Genomic DNA, 14285 nt, shown 5'->3' on the forward strand with positions numbered 1-14285 from the left:
CTTGTAAATCCCTGGCCCTCGGGAATAACCATTACACCAAACTGTAGCTTTCAGAATTAGTTTATTGATTCCTCATTTTGGTAAACCTGGCATTACACAATTACAGCACAATTCACACAACTAATGCCTGACAGGCAAAAAGTTTCTATTTACAAAGGTTATTTATGACAGGGGGGGAAGAGGAGAGGGTTGAAATGTGTTCCTAGATCATCGGCAAGGTTACAGCTGTAGCAAAACACATTAAACAAAAGTAACAAAAATCAACAAACATGAACAAATGTGGAAATATTCACCTTTTAATGAAGTGTTCAGAGTATTCAGTTTTTACCTTTATTTTTTTCACCTAGTGGAAAACAACAACTACACAGATTTCTAACAAGTGCTTTTCTTGGATCTAAATTTTTCGTCTCTGTTCAGACTCTCTTTACACAAACTGGACATTCACACACACCCAAGTACAGTATGTGTACACCTTCAGCAGGGTTGTGTGTTACTAGTATTTGAGTTTTGAGAGAAAGATCTGAGAAGAGTCTACCTTTACTACTACTAAGAAAGTTACATAACCGATATCAAAAGACAAACACTAAAACCATGTGGACACGATAAGAGGTTCTTACACTGGAATGTTTCATTTTCCCTTCGAGGAAGCCTCTTAAACTTTGTACACTGTAAACACACAACGCTTTCATTTAAAAGTCGGGGGGTGGTTTGAGTGATCGAATACTAGTGAACATCTCTTTAAAAAGTTGAGTGCAGAATGCAACGCATAAGCTAGGAAAAACACTATCTTAAAAATAAATTAACTTATAAATAATACAAAATAAATAACTGAGGAGGCGAGACAATTTTTTCATGCCTCAGCGCATTTGTGAATGCATGACTTAGAGAAGGTTGGTACCGACAACACGAGCAGACATGTCCCTCAGCTTAGCATCAGAGAGAAATAAGACTCACAATTTTAACCATTAACATGCTCGAAAATGTCTTAACTGTTCCAAAAAAGAAGGACGCAAACATCATCCACAAGACACGAGAGACCATCTGGAAGATGATGGGGATGGCGGGTCTGTGCTGCACCAGTGCTCACACTGAATCACATGCCTTTCTAGTGAGTGCATGTTGCACGTTGTATGCAGTGAATGAAAGTTAATACAATGTGAAGGGGCCATGGGCTTAACATCTGAAATCTTTAACCCCGTTCGGCACCTCCAAGTACTGAAACCGTTGGACAGACGGGCTTTAAACTCAGACCGCAGCTCATACAAATAACCAACCAGTCAACCAGAAAAACATCGACAACATGCACCTCCCACTAAAGCACAGGCAGGAATCCAATACCCCAAATCTTTTTATCTCATATGTTAACTTTATATGTATATATATATATATTATATATGCATTTTAAAATGCACATCTATGGACTTTTATACACTCCTTGTGTAGTTAAATAGATCTCATACCCTTTTACCTTCATGTATCCCTTAAAAAAATGTAAAAAATAAAAAAAACAACAACACTAAGAATCATAATGTAGTGAGGCAGACGCTGTGCAGCTCCTTACTGAGGCGTGTCAACTGCCATCCAATTTTTAAATTTATGAGAAAGACCCCAAAATAATTATACATTACTTCACTAGTAAGCAGATATGCATGATTTTTGCTATTTTTGTGTTACATTAAAAAAAGAACCCTGTTTGAACGTCAAATTCAGGCCATAATTACTTGTTGAAACTCCACAACACTGGGAAGAGGATTTCACATGCTCAAAACCACAGCGGACCAAACTCAAAAACATTAAAAAAAAACAAACATCAACTCTATCCACATCAACACACATATTTTCAGTGGGTCTAGAAGTAGAGCAAATGCTTGGTATGAGTGAGACCTATTACTCCTTCACAACCTTTAAGAGTTCATCCAAATGTAAACGCCAATAAGGAATGATGTGAGCCTTGACTGGCCTCCTATAATCCAGTAAAGTATAATGTGTGTGTGTGTGATCATTATGTGAATTACTTGGGATGGTTAAACGTTCTCCACCTCTCTGACTAAAGTGCCACCATCACATAATTTCTCTACAACTGAAATGTATAAAACCGTTGATATGGTATTTCTGAAATGACTACATCTTTGGGGAGAGCCGGCTCACGTGGACAGAGGTGTAGAGAGGAGGGGGGGAACACGAGAGCAGCCAACTCCTGTGTGTCTATGTGTGGCAGTGTTTGTGTAAGTTGTAGGGCGGCATGTGTGCGCGTGGGTTTGTGTGTGTGTAGATGTGTTCAACAAGCACAATCCTGATGGGACCTCTGAGGCTGCTCGGTGAGCTGTGGCCCCTGTTTGGCTCCGATGACGGTCGGGTCGTTGTTATCCAGACTCTCTGTCATCCTCTCACAGATGATGTCCACCAGCCGCTCAAAGGTCTGCTTTACGTTAATGTTGTCTTTAGCACTCGCTTCAAAGTACTCAAAACCTGCCAGGAGACGTGACATAGACAAACACACGGTTTGGTCACACTTATCCGCTTCATTCTACAATCAGACAATTATCAAATGAGTCTTTTGCTACCTTATGTCTTAAGCTAGGCTCAGATGGGGTTGTGTTTACTGTGCATCGATGGTCAATATGAACAGACAAATGTGGTAATTACACAATGTCCAATAAGTTCCTAGGTCACAAGTATTGGCTGAAATGTCTGAGGTGAATGGTGAGTTAACATATTGTAATTTAGTTGTATAAAATTAAGGGCTGCAACAACTCGTCATAGATGGATTTGTTTGGAATACATCTTTGCAATGTTTCCATCTCCAGTTATAGTGGCTCCATTTCTCCATTAAACGTGAGGAATTCTTTTAACAGAGACTCGGTACCTTGCACACGTCTTGAAAAACACATGGATAAAGTTATAGTGGAAGTTCTGTCTATTATTTAATGGTTAACCAACCAAAGGACTGATTGACTTCTCAGAAATAAGTGAAAAGAATGATTGACCAAAAAAAAAATCAAAAAAAAAAAATCACCATAATAACTGATTGAAAAAACAATATTTTGTTGCCACCCTAAGAGTTTCCTTCATAAGGAACATGTGAGGAAAATGTTGAGAAGGCCAACCACCTCATCCTTTTATTACTTTCCTTTCTTGATTTAAGGAATCCAGTTACCTTGATGAAGTTTTAGTCTCTTTATTACTTCTAGATGTGAAAATGTGCCTAGCAGCGATATTCTGTCTAACATGCCAGCTCTTAAAAGCAAAGCATTTTGTTTACACAACTACCCATGCCTTGACCACAGGCTCAGAAGTTCCCTTTGAAGGCAGTGATAGTCATCCTCATTTCACAGGTGGTTTCAAAATGAATATACATCACATGTTCTAACAGGAACAGTAGTAAATAACACCTCCCATCTATAAAGCATCTACTTTTATCTAAGCAAATTTGCATTAGAAGGTGAAGTACTGTTTATGACATGTTTGACCATATACTGCTAGTTAAGTCTCTTTGACGTCACAGCCTGTGACTTACAACTATTTACAATAACTTCAGCCTGAACAACATTGAAGCAGAAGCTTCAAAAACAACAAAATCAACTTCATAACATAGTTTAACCACAGAAAAGAGCAAATATAAACCATGTTTGCTTGCAAACCTCGACCATGTGAACATAACCCAAACATTGTAATGAGAAAGTGACACAACAGGCACAGCATCCAGCTTACACTGGGACCGGCTGACTTACCCAGCTGTTCTGACAGCTGCCGGCCCCTCTCTGCAGCCACCACTCGTTCATCCTCCATGTCGCACTTGTTCCCAACCAAGAGGACCTGAGCATTGTCCCATGAGTATGTCTTGATCTGGGTCGACCTGTCGGCAGAAAGGAGGTGATCACTGAATCGTACTATGTCTCAATTTTTCGATGTTGAAGCAGTTCAGAAATAACAGTGCCAGTAAACGAAAGTGGCACATCACTGAAAAGCCTGCTTCCTTTACGGGATGTCAATGTAGCAAGAAAAAAAGCTGTGTAATTTACAAGAAAGAGTGGTCCTCCATTATGAAGACAATTTAATCTGGTAATAGGCACATAGCACAAGCAACTAGACAAGCTTCAAAGAAATCAAGTTTAATACAGTTAGTTTTTTGTGATAATGTATTGATCTCACAAGGGGAAATTATCTCTGCATTCTGACTCATCCATTGTTTCACACAGTAGGCAGTATTTCACAGTCAGAGCAGCGTGCTGCAGCCTCTGAGGACTAACGCAACTTAGGGGGTAAGTGGTTGCTCAAGGCGCCTCAGCCATAGACACAGAGGGAGGTGAACTTTACTTAAAGTGCTAATGAGGATAGGAGTGTTTAAATTTAAGTGGTAAAATGAATGGCCAAACTGTGTAAACATGTATTATGTCGTGCTTCTTTCTGGTTCATCATTGAAATACAGTATTTATGTCTAAGTAAAACAAAGCACTGGCATCAGTTTTTACTTGTAAATAAGCTCTGTAGATAATTAGACTACACTGAAACCATTACGTGTTGAGCCCCAGACCTCAGAAATTCAGATGTAGAATAATCTGTGCTCATAAACCGCAGGAAAGCTGAAAGAAATTAAGAGGCAGTAAAACTGCAGCTCATTAAGGAGCCCTCCTCGTACACAGACACAGCTGTCCCTCACCAGTCTTGCACAGCATTGAAGGACTCCTCATTGGTGATGTCATACATGAGGATGAAGCCCATGGCTCCCCTGTAGTAGGCGGTGGTGATTGTCCTGTAGCGCTCCTGTCCAGCAGTGTCCTACACAGACACATCAACACACAGTTTGTACACGAGATGCATTTTTGAGTACACACAGCATTACTGTCAAGAAAGAATACAAGTTTAACATTAATCCCAGAACCTGCAAATAAATTTAAATCATGCATTTGCCTCTTGATGAATGCCGAGCTTTAACATTCATCTTAACTCCCATGAGCATTACGTATTCTTCGGGTGTACCATGTAATAAGAAGTGGGTCCCGGGGTCAGGCTTTACGTCGCATGTCAAGTGTGCTTCAAGGGTATTGTTATTACACAGTAAATGAAGTGATTCGGGGGACTGAAGAGTTTAACAGCTGGTAGTCATTACAGATACATGATAAGACGGCCAACATTAGACGCAGATGTTATGGGCAGAAAACAGCTATTTCGATGAAATGCAGGTCTGAGCTTGTCATTACTCTGAATAATCGGGTGTAGTTGTTTGCAGGTTTGCTGGAATGTGTAGCTGAAACGGCTGATGAGTCAATCATTAAAAGTTATCTGGCGAACATTTTGATAGCTGGTTCACTGCTGAAGGCATCGAACGGTCTCTGGCATCACTATGAAGATTCAGTTTTACATCATTGTAAACTGAATATCTTTGGGGTTTAGTCAGTCAAAATAAAACACTTAGAGGTGTTACCTTGGAGTTTGGGAAACTAGAGTGAACATTTTACAGAACGTAAAAAAATAATAAGTAGAAAAGTTGTTAATGAAGATAACGGTCAGCTACAGCCATACGGGTGTGACATCTATTGTAACCTCACAACATATAGGAAAACAACAGGCTGCACTTGAACAGATCTTGATTCATAGCTCTCCACGGCTTTGAGATTGTTTTAGCTACACGCCTGTTTTATGCTGTACACAGTGCATCACTGATTATGTAAGAAAATAATGTCAGATTGAAAACACTGATTGCAACATCACCTGTTACCACTTCCGTCATAGATGGCTCTGAACTGTGTTTAATTTCTCAGCTCTTAAAGTTGGCTGTAATTTATTTTGTGTTTCCTACATAAGTTCCCTCATTTCTCCTTTCATCCACAGAAACCTACTTGACAATCTGTACCTACTGCCTCTGTACATGTGTACTTTCATGGCATTTTTTTTTCCTCACCCAGATCTGCAGCTTTATCCTCTTGTCATTCCTGTAGATAGTCTTAACCTTGAAGTCGATGCCCACCGTGCTGACAAATGCTGGTGTGAATGAGTCGTCTGCATAGCGGAAAAGGAACGAAGTCTTTCCTACACTGCTGTTGCCAATGATGAGGATTTTAAACATGTAATCAAAGTTCTGGTCCGTGGACTCCTTCTGTCCGTATGTGGCATTTGCAGACGCCATCTATGTAAGAATAGAAAACACACAGCTATCAATTACAAAGAGGATGCTTGAGGAAATAAGATATTGTCATTTACATGGAGTGAATTCAACAACAGAAACAATATACAGTTCCAAATATAAGCAGTGGTGTTTGAAAGCCTCTTTGATGGTGGCGCCAAAACTAAACATGACATCAGCTTCATAAAGACTAAATTTAGAGCAGAGCTATTGTATTGGATGCTTCCAGGCAGTACTTAGTATATTTACAATTACTCTGCTACTCACTGAAACATTTTGTGACTGGTACTGATAAATGATGGACATGTTCTCACCATAAAGTATATAATCCTATTCTTAAATTAGACATTTTTGGTTAACTACACACAAAGAAAACTAAAAATAACTCTGACATCACTCAGTAACATCCTCTGAAGCTAATTTCAGCCTTTTTTTTTTGTCTAACCACATATCGGAAACATAGAGGTGTTAATCACATGTTGCCAAAATGACAGAAAACACTTGAGTTGTTAAAAGAATACATATAAAAAACAAAAACAACAAAAAAACATTGAGTAGTATGCCGGTGTGAATTAGGTGGGTCTGACAGACCATTATTTGCTTGTGAAGAGTTATGGTGAAGCACATCAGAACAGGTACACACCAATCAGCTGCAACATTAAAAACCAGGTACTAGCATTTGTGTGGAAGTTCCTTTGACACTTACCACCGTGTGAACATTGTTACAGACCAACTGTTTTGGAGGCACAAGGAAGACATCCACAATATTAGGAACGTGGTCATAATGTTATGCCTCATTGGTGTATGTCATCTCAAACAGAATCATGACAGAAGTCATGACAATGAGATAATCAGGGTTACTCGCTTAACCAGTGATTATAACCAGTAATATTATGGCTGATCAGACTATATGTTCAAGATGTTTTTAGACTATTGAACACAAAAAGTCAGAGGCAAAACATCTGCAAGAGGCAAAACATCTGCAAGAGGCAAAACATCTGAATGTCAATGCTAGTCAGTTTCTTTAACATCCGTGTTGGGGTTAAAACCGTAACTATCGCCTGCTGTATGAGGCCACGCTACACTTCATATGGTTCCCACCAAGTCTCACTGACAACATGGTCGTTTCGCCAAGAGGCTGTGTGACTACAGCCAGCCTCTCAGCCTGGAGGGTTTCCACCTCATTATGTCAATAATACAGGTCGGATAAGGGACGCACGCCTCCACCCCATACAAGATAAGAGGACGGAAGTAGTAAGGCTTAGCAGGCTAAGCATCAGCTAAACTATCTATCCTCTCCCGTCCAGGTCCAGGAGGGCAGGGAAGCTCCGGGGAGCGCTAGGCTGGCCAGCTAATTATGAATGACCATATGGTTGGCTAGAATTTATCTCGCAGGCCGCTGTGTAAATTAGAAACGGAAACATTGTAGTGCACCCAGGCTGCTTCTGAACACAATTTAAACGGCCTGAAACACATCACCAATCCCCGGCGGAGCCTGAACCTTAACCAGTCTGGTTAGCTGGGTTAAAGGCTGGGAAACACAAGACGAGGCGCATCGTTACAAAACACCGTTCTCCTAAAATAAAGACAAAGCGACTATTAACTTAAAGATAGTCAAACGGTTAAAATGAAAATGTTCGGTTTTTCGTGAGCATAAATGAAAGGCAGCATCTCTACCTTCAATGCGACCGTTTCTTCCCAGTATATGAATGTGGCAGCAGGAGCTAGCTAAGCATCCCAGCTATGTCAAATGAAGGTTACTCTTGCTTATTTACAACTAATTTTTCTACCTACATTAAAGACCACACAACCTGAAAATAACCCACAAGATATCTGCTGCTGCTGTTACACTTAACGCGTCAGCGCAATGACAAATAAGCTCATTGTTTACCATGAAATGTGCGTTTTTCGTCTCCTCGGCTTCACTGCAGCGGCTAGCCCAACAGCTCTGCACCTGCAGCAGCTCGTGCAGCCCCAGCAAAAGCCGTTGGAGAGTGTAAGGATGATTGACAAGACGATTGACCAATCAGCGAGCAGAAACACTTCATCAGTGACACGCCCACAGACTCGCCGTATGAGGATGAGCATGAATGAGACCAAGAAGCATCGGTCCAAATAATAATAAACGATTGTTACCACGCAAGAAAAAGAGGAAAACAAACAAACAACAAAAAAACTTAACTTACTATAACTTGATAACTTACTTAAGATACTACACCGTTTAGATTCCTTATAAAATCTAAAGTATAGGAATGAATGCTATGTTAACATGTAACCAGCCTTTTAATCATGTAGTTAAACAAGGTGCAGTAAAACCCTAAGTGCTACTGAGTGATTTACAATAACATTTTGACTATAATTTAATGCAGTACTTTCTGTACTGTCACAGTACTGACTACGTGCTTCTTCACTACTTCTTAGTACATTTAGATTACTCAATTGCATGTTTCTCAAACTTTTCTCAACATATCTGGTATTTTTTGTAAACCTACATTTAAAATAACATTACATGGGTTTGAACAATAGTGTCTGCACACCGTCTCACTGTACTGCTTGCTGTTGTGTGTAGTAGTAGCAGCGATCAATCACTCATGTCAATAATAAATGATTTTTCATTCATCATGAAAACAGATTTTGTTTTTTTTTATATATATATAAAAGCTTAACGTGTGCTTGGGTTTTCATTAGACTGATAATATCTATCACATTTACTTATGTATCATAATTTCATTTTCTCATGAAAGCAGAGAACAAGACTTCAAAGAATGAAGAGTTTTTCCTTTATTGGCAAGGCATACAGTTCTAGTTGGAGAGAGGGCTAACAGAGCCACAGAGTTTGGATTGTCAAAGCTGCTGAGTCTCAGTTCATGACCCATATTCGTAAAACCTCTACAAACAGAAATCCTGGTCTGGGACGCCCGTCGATGACTATATTAATCTTCACTATGAATCAAAAAAGCCTCAGCTACTGCAAGATCCTTCATGAATACGTCATCTGAACAGGATCAGCCGAAACAGAGGAAGACAGGAAATAAGTGGTGAAATCTGCCATCAAGTTATTTTTATACCAAGAAAAACATGAAAGTGAGTATTTTGCTTATGTATGATGTTATTTGCAGACATACAGAAATGAGAAGGAAAAAATTGAGTAATAGTTGAAATCTGTCCTCACACTTTAACCTCTACAGAAGAACTAAACCTCAGACAAAAAAAAAAAGTCTACTCATTCGTCTCATCGTTTCTGACAGATAATACAGAAATAATAAATAAATTGTACACGAAGTACTGTGAGGAAAATGTACAAAATCAAACAGTCAGTGACATGCAGAGACTGAACCCTTGCATGTTGTGCTGGTTAAGATGTTGTTAAATAGTCCTTAGTGTTGAAGGCATCTTGAGTGTTGGTCTGTCTGGTGCTGTTTATGGCTACAAGAAGGATTGCACACATTTTACTCCAGCATGTCGGTGACCAGAAAAAACAAACAAACAGAAAAAAAAACATCCCAAGTTTGAAAATAAGGCTTCAACGAAACAAACAACAACAAAAAAGCTCATACGTTTAAACTGAATCTGTTTTGCGGTAAACAGTTAAAACACGTTTCTCCACAGGTGAAGTTTTGTAATTACTCAATATGCTCGTAACACTGGTTGAATCTTGAAGCCAATGTCATGCATTTCAACAAACCACATTTTATACAGTCATGTTATGTATATATATATATATGTATATATATATATATATATAAAAAAGATTTCAATCCTGCTGACACCCTTTAGGAACACACTTTAGGAACTGTAGTGGTCCAGCCCCGTGCAATTCAGTTCAACCATCGGAAAAACAGTGAAACAGTCACACTAAACATCGTCAGCTGAACTGGAAGTGCAGAACTGTAAAAGTACCGTACAAAGTGCTTTGGTGTTTTGTTTTTTCTTAGCAAATACTTCGAAAAAGTCAACCCAGTCATTCACTCACACGCAACACGAAACACATCACTGTTTTAAGACAATATCAGTTTCAGTTACTGTTTCAACAGGAGTTAGAAAAAAGGAACAGAGACACTAAGGTCAGATTGGCACACAGGGCGCTACAATCAACCAACTTTATCAGTCACTGATGGAAAGTAGCCAGTGGCAAAATGGAAATTACAGTACGGGTTGTGTCATGCTTGCTTGGCACTTGTTTTGTCATTGACTGTGTCCCTGTGGAGAGCAAAATATTGATCAATGAGAGGAAAGAGAGGAAAAATTCTGGCACAGGAAACTGTCTCTTGGTAACCTCTTGGGTTTTTACAGTTACGACGATGCAGATGAGGAAATCGGTTTTGCAACACCTCTTCTTCTAATACACTGCCCTTATCGCTCCGGTAAATTTATGAAAGTGGATACTAAAAAACACTATTTCAGTGGGTGGATGCTGTGCAGTGACGACGGTGGATTTGAGTGGAGCTGTGCTGCAGCATTTAGTTTTTGCATGACGTCCGCGCTGGTTGCTGTTTCTCAGTCGACAGCATCCAGTGAGTTCGTGGCATTGACTCGAGCCCTTGAAAACCACAATGAGGGCTACCTATGAACAAAACTGAAAAAAAGTGCTCAAGGCAAACTGATAAAAATGGGTGCCGAACATATAGAATGAAAAAAAAAATGTGATTACAAAAATTAAAAAAATAAAATAGAGAAATGAAAGAATCAAAAATGAGCAACAACTGAAGTGTTGGGGGAGTCTGATCATTAAATAGATTTTAAATGCACTTAAAATCTTGCAGATGATTTACCTCAGTACCAGAACTTCAGTTCCACTTGTGGACACCGGGAGGCGCCATATGCACAACTCACATTGCTGCGGATGTAATTCATACACTGCCTAACACCATACTGACCGTGGCTCAGTTGAGTTGCTCGACAATGTTCTTAGCTTGTGGAAATAACACATCTGAAACAACTGAAAACATCGACATAATATGAGGGGCCAGCTCATTCATCATAATCATACTCTTCCTCCAAAATAAAAGCCTGTTGAACAGAATGAAATGGTCTGTGCAACAGTAGCAGAAAGCAGTGCTACTCTCTGTATACAACGACATATTCACTCAAAAATATTTGCTACATGTAAAGTTTGCTGCATGTAATCATGCATATCTCCTCTCTGCCATTACTTCGCTTACACTGCTTTCAAGTCTGCTGTGGATCTGAATCTTCATTTAGTGTGTAAATGGATGTAAATAAAAGTCAACAGAATAAACAAACAAAGAACTAAAAAGGCAGGCATAATAGCATTGTCCCTGTAATTTGCAAGTTTGGCAAGATGTCTTAAAAGACTTTGTTGTGTTTTTCGCGGCCATTCGTCATCACTTCCTCACTTTCTTCACAAATACTCCAAAAGAGGAAGACACTTTAGTCCTTAGTTGTAGAAGACCTTAGGCTGGCTGGTAGAAAGGGAAGCTTTTGCAACTTCTCTTGTCTCTGCAGAACTTTATCCGCAAATTGTCTGAATGAAAGACACACAACACAAAGGACGGGTCAGAAACTTGGTTTCTTGTCCATCCTGGAACAGTGACTCAGTCTATCTGTCTCTCCAGTGCAAGTGACTGCTGTGTAAAACCGCAGAACCTTCTTCATACCCTCCACATCCACCCGCACTCCCATGCGCCCAACCCCGAGTCTCGCTTGTCACCCTGTCCACAAAAAGCCGGAGGTGGTGGTGGTGGCGTTTGCTTGGAGTTAGGGTAGGGGAGTGACAGAGGACCAGGCACCGAAATCAAGAACAATGAAACAATGAAGGCCAAAAGGAAACATACTTTTGACAGGTGCTATGTGCCAAGTCTGAAGCGTGGTACCCCAGAGACATCTTCTTGGTCTGTTTCTCTTTCTTCTTCCATTTCCTTATCAGAGTCTACATAAAACGTCCTGCTTGAGTCACTACTGAGCATTTTGGGAAGCCGTCGAGTTGTTGCCCGTGCTGAGTCAAATCCAGTGCCCGAATCAGTTCTAGCCAGATCAGGCCCTTTACTGCCGCTGTAGCCCTCCTCCACCTCTAGCGGACTCTCTGTATCAGACTCTCCTTCTTCTTCCAAGGTCAGCTCAAACTGAAACTTGTCCGCCGATGAGGGGCCTCCACCCCCACCAGGTGCCGAAGCTTCCCCTGCGTGGGCTCCTTCCTCCTGGATCTCTGGGTGCGGTGAGGGGCTGTGGGGGATCATGCTCTGGTACCACTCTCTGTTGTCCTCCAGTGTGTCCAGGATCTCCTGAGCATCAGGATGGACCAGGTCGGCCCACGTCTCCCACAGAGGATGAACAATGTAGTCAATGAAACCCACCTAGAAAAGAGAGGTGAGAAGTGGCGTTTGTTTTATTTCACTGATGCCACATCCTAATTTAACACTATAACATTTCAGAGTAGTGGTATTACTACTGCAAATTTACTCTGTACCTGGTTCTTTTCTATTGAGGCGTTGTGTTTGTCACACATGGGGCTTATCTCCATGCCCTTGTCCCTCTCCCTGTCCCCCTGGGTGAAAAACTCCACCATGATGCGGTCTGTCCACTGACGGTACAGCTCAAGAGGTTTGGTGGGGTTGCTCAGGTCCGCACAGTGAACCATGTTCTGAAGAACCTGCTTGTGACAAAGGTGAATGTCAAATAAAGAAACATGCAATAGAATAATCAGTTTACTTCATGTTTTGTGTGAAAACAGCTCTCACCTGAATACGATCTGAATAGTTGTCCAGGAGCAGGACTCCAAGGCTGGTGACTTTCTTAGTCTCCACCATGGTTTTCAGATCCGCTAATAGGTTCATATGTTTAGACATATCTGTGGCCAGCACCTGCGAGAACATCCGTCATATTCGATCTATTAGAATCCACAATTTGAACTGACGACAAAACTCGAGCGTTCAGCCTTTAACCTAAGATGTCTCTCACCATGTCGATGACCATTTTGCGCAGCGACTGTCTCTGTTTTTTGCTGAGGTTCTTAAAGATGTCACAGTTGTCTTCCTGCAGGAGCTTAAAGCCTACAGCCAGGTGGTGATTCTCCAGCACCGACGAGTCATTGTACATCAGGGCAAGCTCTGAGTCTGAACACAAAAAAAAAAAAAAAAAGTTCATACACAGGCACGTGGTTTACAGGTACCTGGTCCACATGATTAAACACACCCACGCACATCTACGTAATCCCTGTGGAGCTATGAAAACTCACTGGTGTTGATGAGAAACTGATTAGAAACTCCAGGGTGATCCACATCATGGATGGCGCTGGCAAACAGAGCAGCCAGGATCTCCAGATCAGTAAACACAGCCTTGGACAACAAGCACAAGAAGACAGTCAATATGTGTGTGGAGGTACTCAACATGACTGAACACATACAGATCTTTTTGTTTATTTATTTATTTAATAAAGATGTTTTTTTTTCTCTACGACAGGGATCTTTTGGACATTTTTCAGGTCAAGGACCCCAAACTAATGGAGAGATTATTTACTATATGTGCTCTATATTAAACTCAGCCTAGCACTATTTATAAATATACATGATCATTATCATTTTGCCGTCAGTACTAAGCTATTCGAATAATGCACGTGTTCAAATATTCATTTTCTTATTTCAAACATGTGCAGTAACCGTAGGGTGGCTGTGCAACTGCAGTAACCATTAACATACCACACATAAACATACATACTAACATGGGATGTCAGCTGGGAACTGAATAGGCTCTTTAAATTTTCAGGGGAAAATAAAAAAATATATATGTATAAAAAATGTCTCATCAACCAAAGGTTTTGCGACCCACCCCTGCACTACGTCAAAGGACCCGCTAGGGGTCACGCACCCCCTGTTGAAGACCTACGCTTTACGGTGAATTAGAGCCGTTACCTCCAGTGCGGGTGTGGACAGCAGCACATGTGTGGACTGGACCACGTCGGCAGCATGGATGTTGTTGTGATAGGCCACATCCGAATGGTAATGATCCTCCAAAGTCATCATGAAGGTAATAAAAGTGTCCGCCGGAATCTTAAAAGACTTCAGCAGGTCTCGTTCCTGCGGCAGTAATGGAGACGGAAAACACTGGGTCACTCGGTGAAAATCATTTGATTAAATTTTCATCCATTTGTTTGTGTCTTCTCTAGTGGATGCATTCGCTGCGCCAAATGTTTGACATTATAAAG

The 14285-nt window shown here is 40.6% G+C and overlaps 2 protein-coding genes across 8 annotated transcripts in view; both read right to left on the reverse strand.

Annotated features, from left to right (window-relative positions):
- Positions 1–44: 44 nt before the first annotated feature.
- Positions 45–8131, reverse strand: LOC125011479 (ras-related protein Rab-3A-like). The gene is made up of 5 exons (XM_047590717.1): positions 8016–8131; positions 5903–6127; positions 4661–4779; positions 3732–3856; positions 45–2469 (listed from the first exon to the last, which is right to left on the reverse strand). Exons 1-5 carry the CDS (start codon positions 8016–8018, stop codon positions 2279–2281), a joined length of 663 nt encoding a protein of 220 aa, XP_047446673.1. The 5' UTR covers positions 8019–8131; the 3' UTR covers positions 45–2278.
- A 750-nt stretch (positions 8132–8881) lies between these two features.
- pde4ca (phosphodiesterase 4C, cAMP-specific a) overlaps positions 8882–14285 on the reverse strand; it is a 49008-nt gene continuing 43604 nt past the window's right edge. For all 7 annotated transcript variants that reach the window (XM_047589075.1, XM_047589077.1, XM_047589076.1 and 4 more), the window contains 6 exons: positions 13993–14157; positions 13320–13419; positions 13043–13197; positions 12823–12945; positions 12552–12734; positions 8882–12438 (listed from right to left, as the gene is read on the reverse strand). In XM_047589075.1, the coding sequence (XP_047445031.1) occupies positions 11932–12438; positions 12552–12734; positions 12823–12945; positions 13043–13197; positions 13320–13419; positions 13993–14157 (1233 nt within the window). In that variant the 3' untranslated portion in view covers positions 8882–11931. The remainder of the gene's footprint in view (positions 12439–12551; positions 12735–12822; positions 12946–13042; positions 13198–13319; positions 13420–13992; positions 14158–14285) is intronic.

The sequence above is a fragment of the Mugil cephalus genome, chromosome 7 (genome assembly GCF_022458985.1).
Source record: "Mugil cephalus isolate CIBA_MC_2020 chromosome 7, CIBA_Mcephalus_1.1, whole genome shotgun sequence".
Lineage (NCBI taxonomy): Eukaryota > Metazoa > Chordata > Actinopteri > Mugiliformes > Mugilidae > Mugil > Mugil cephalus.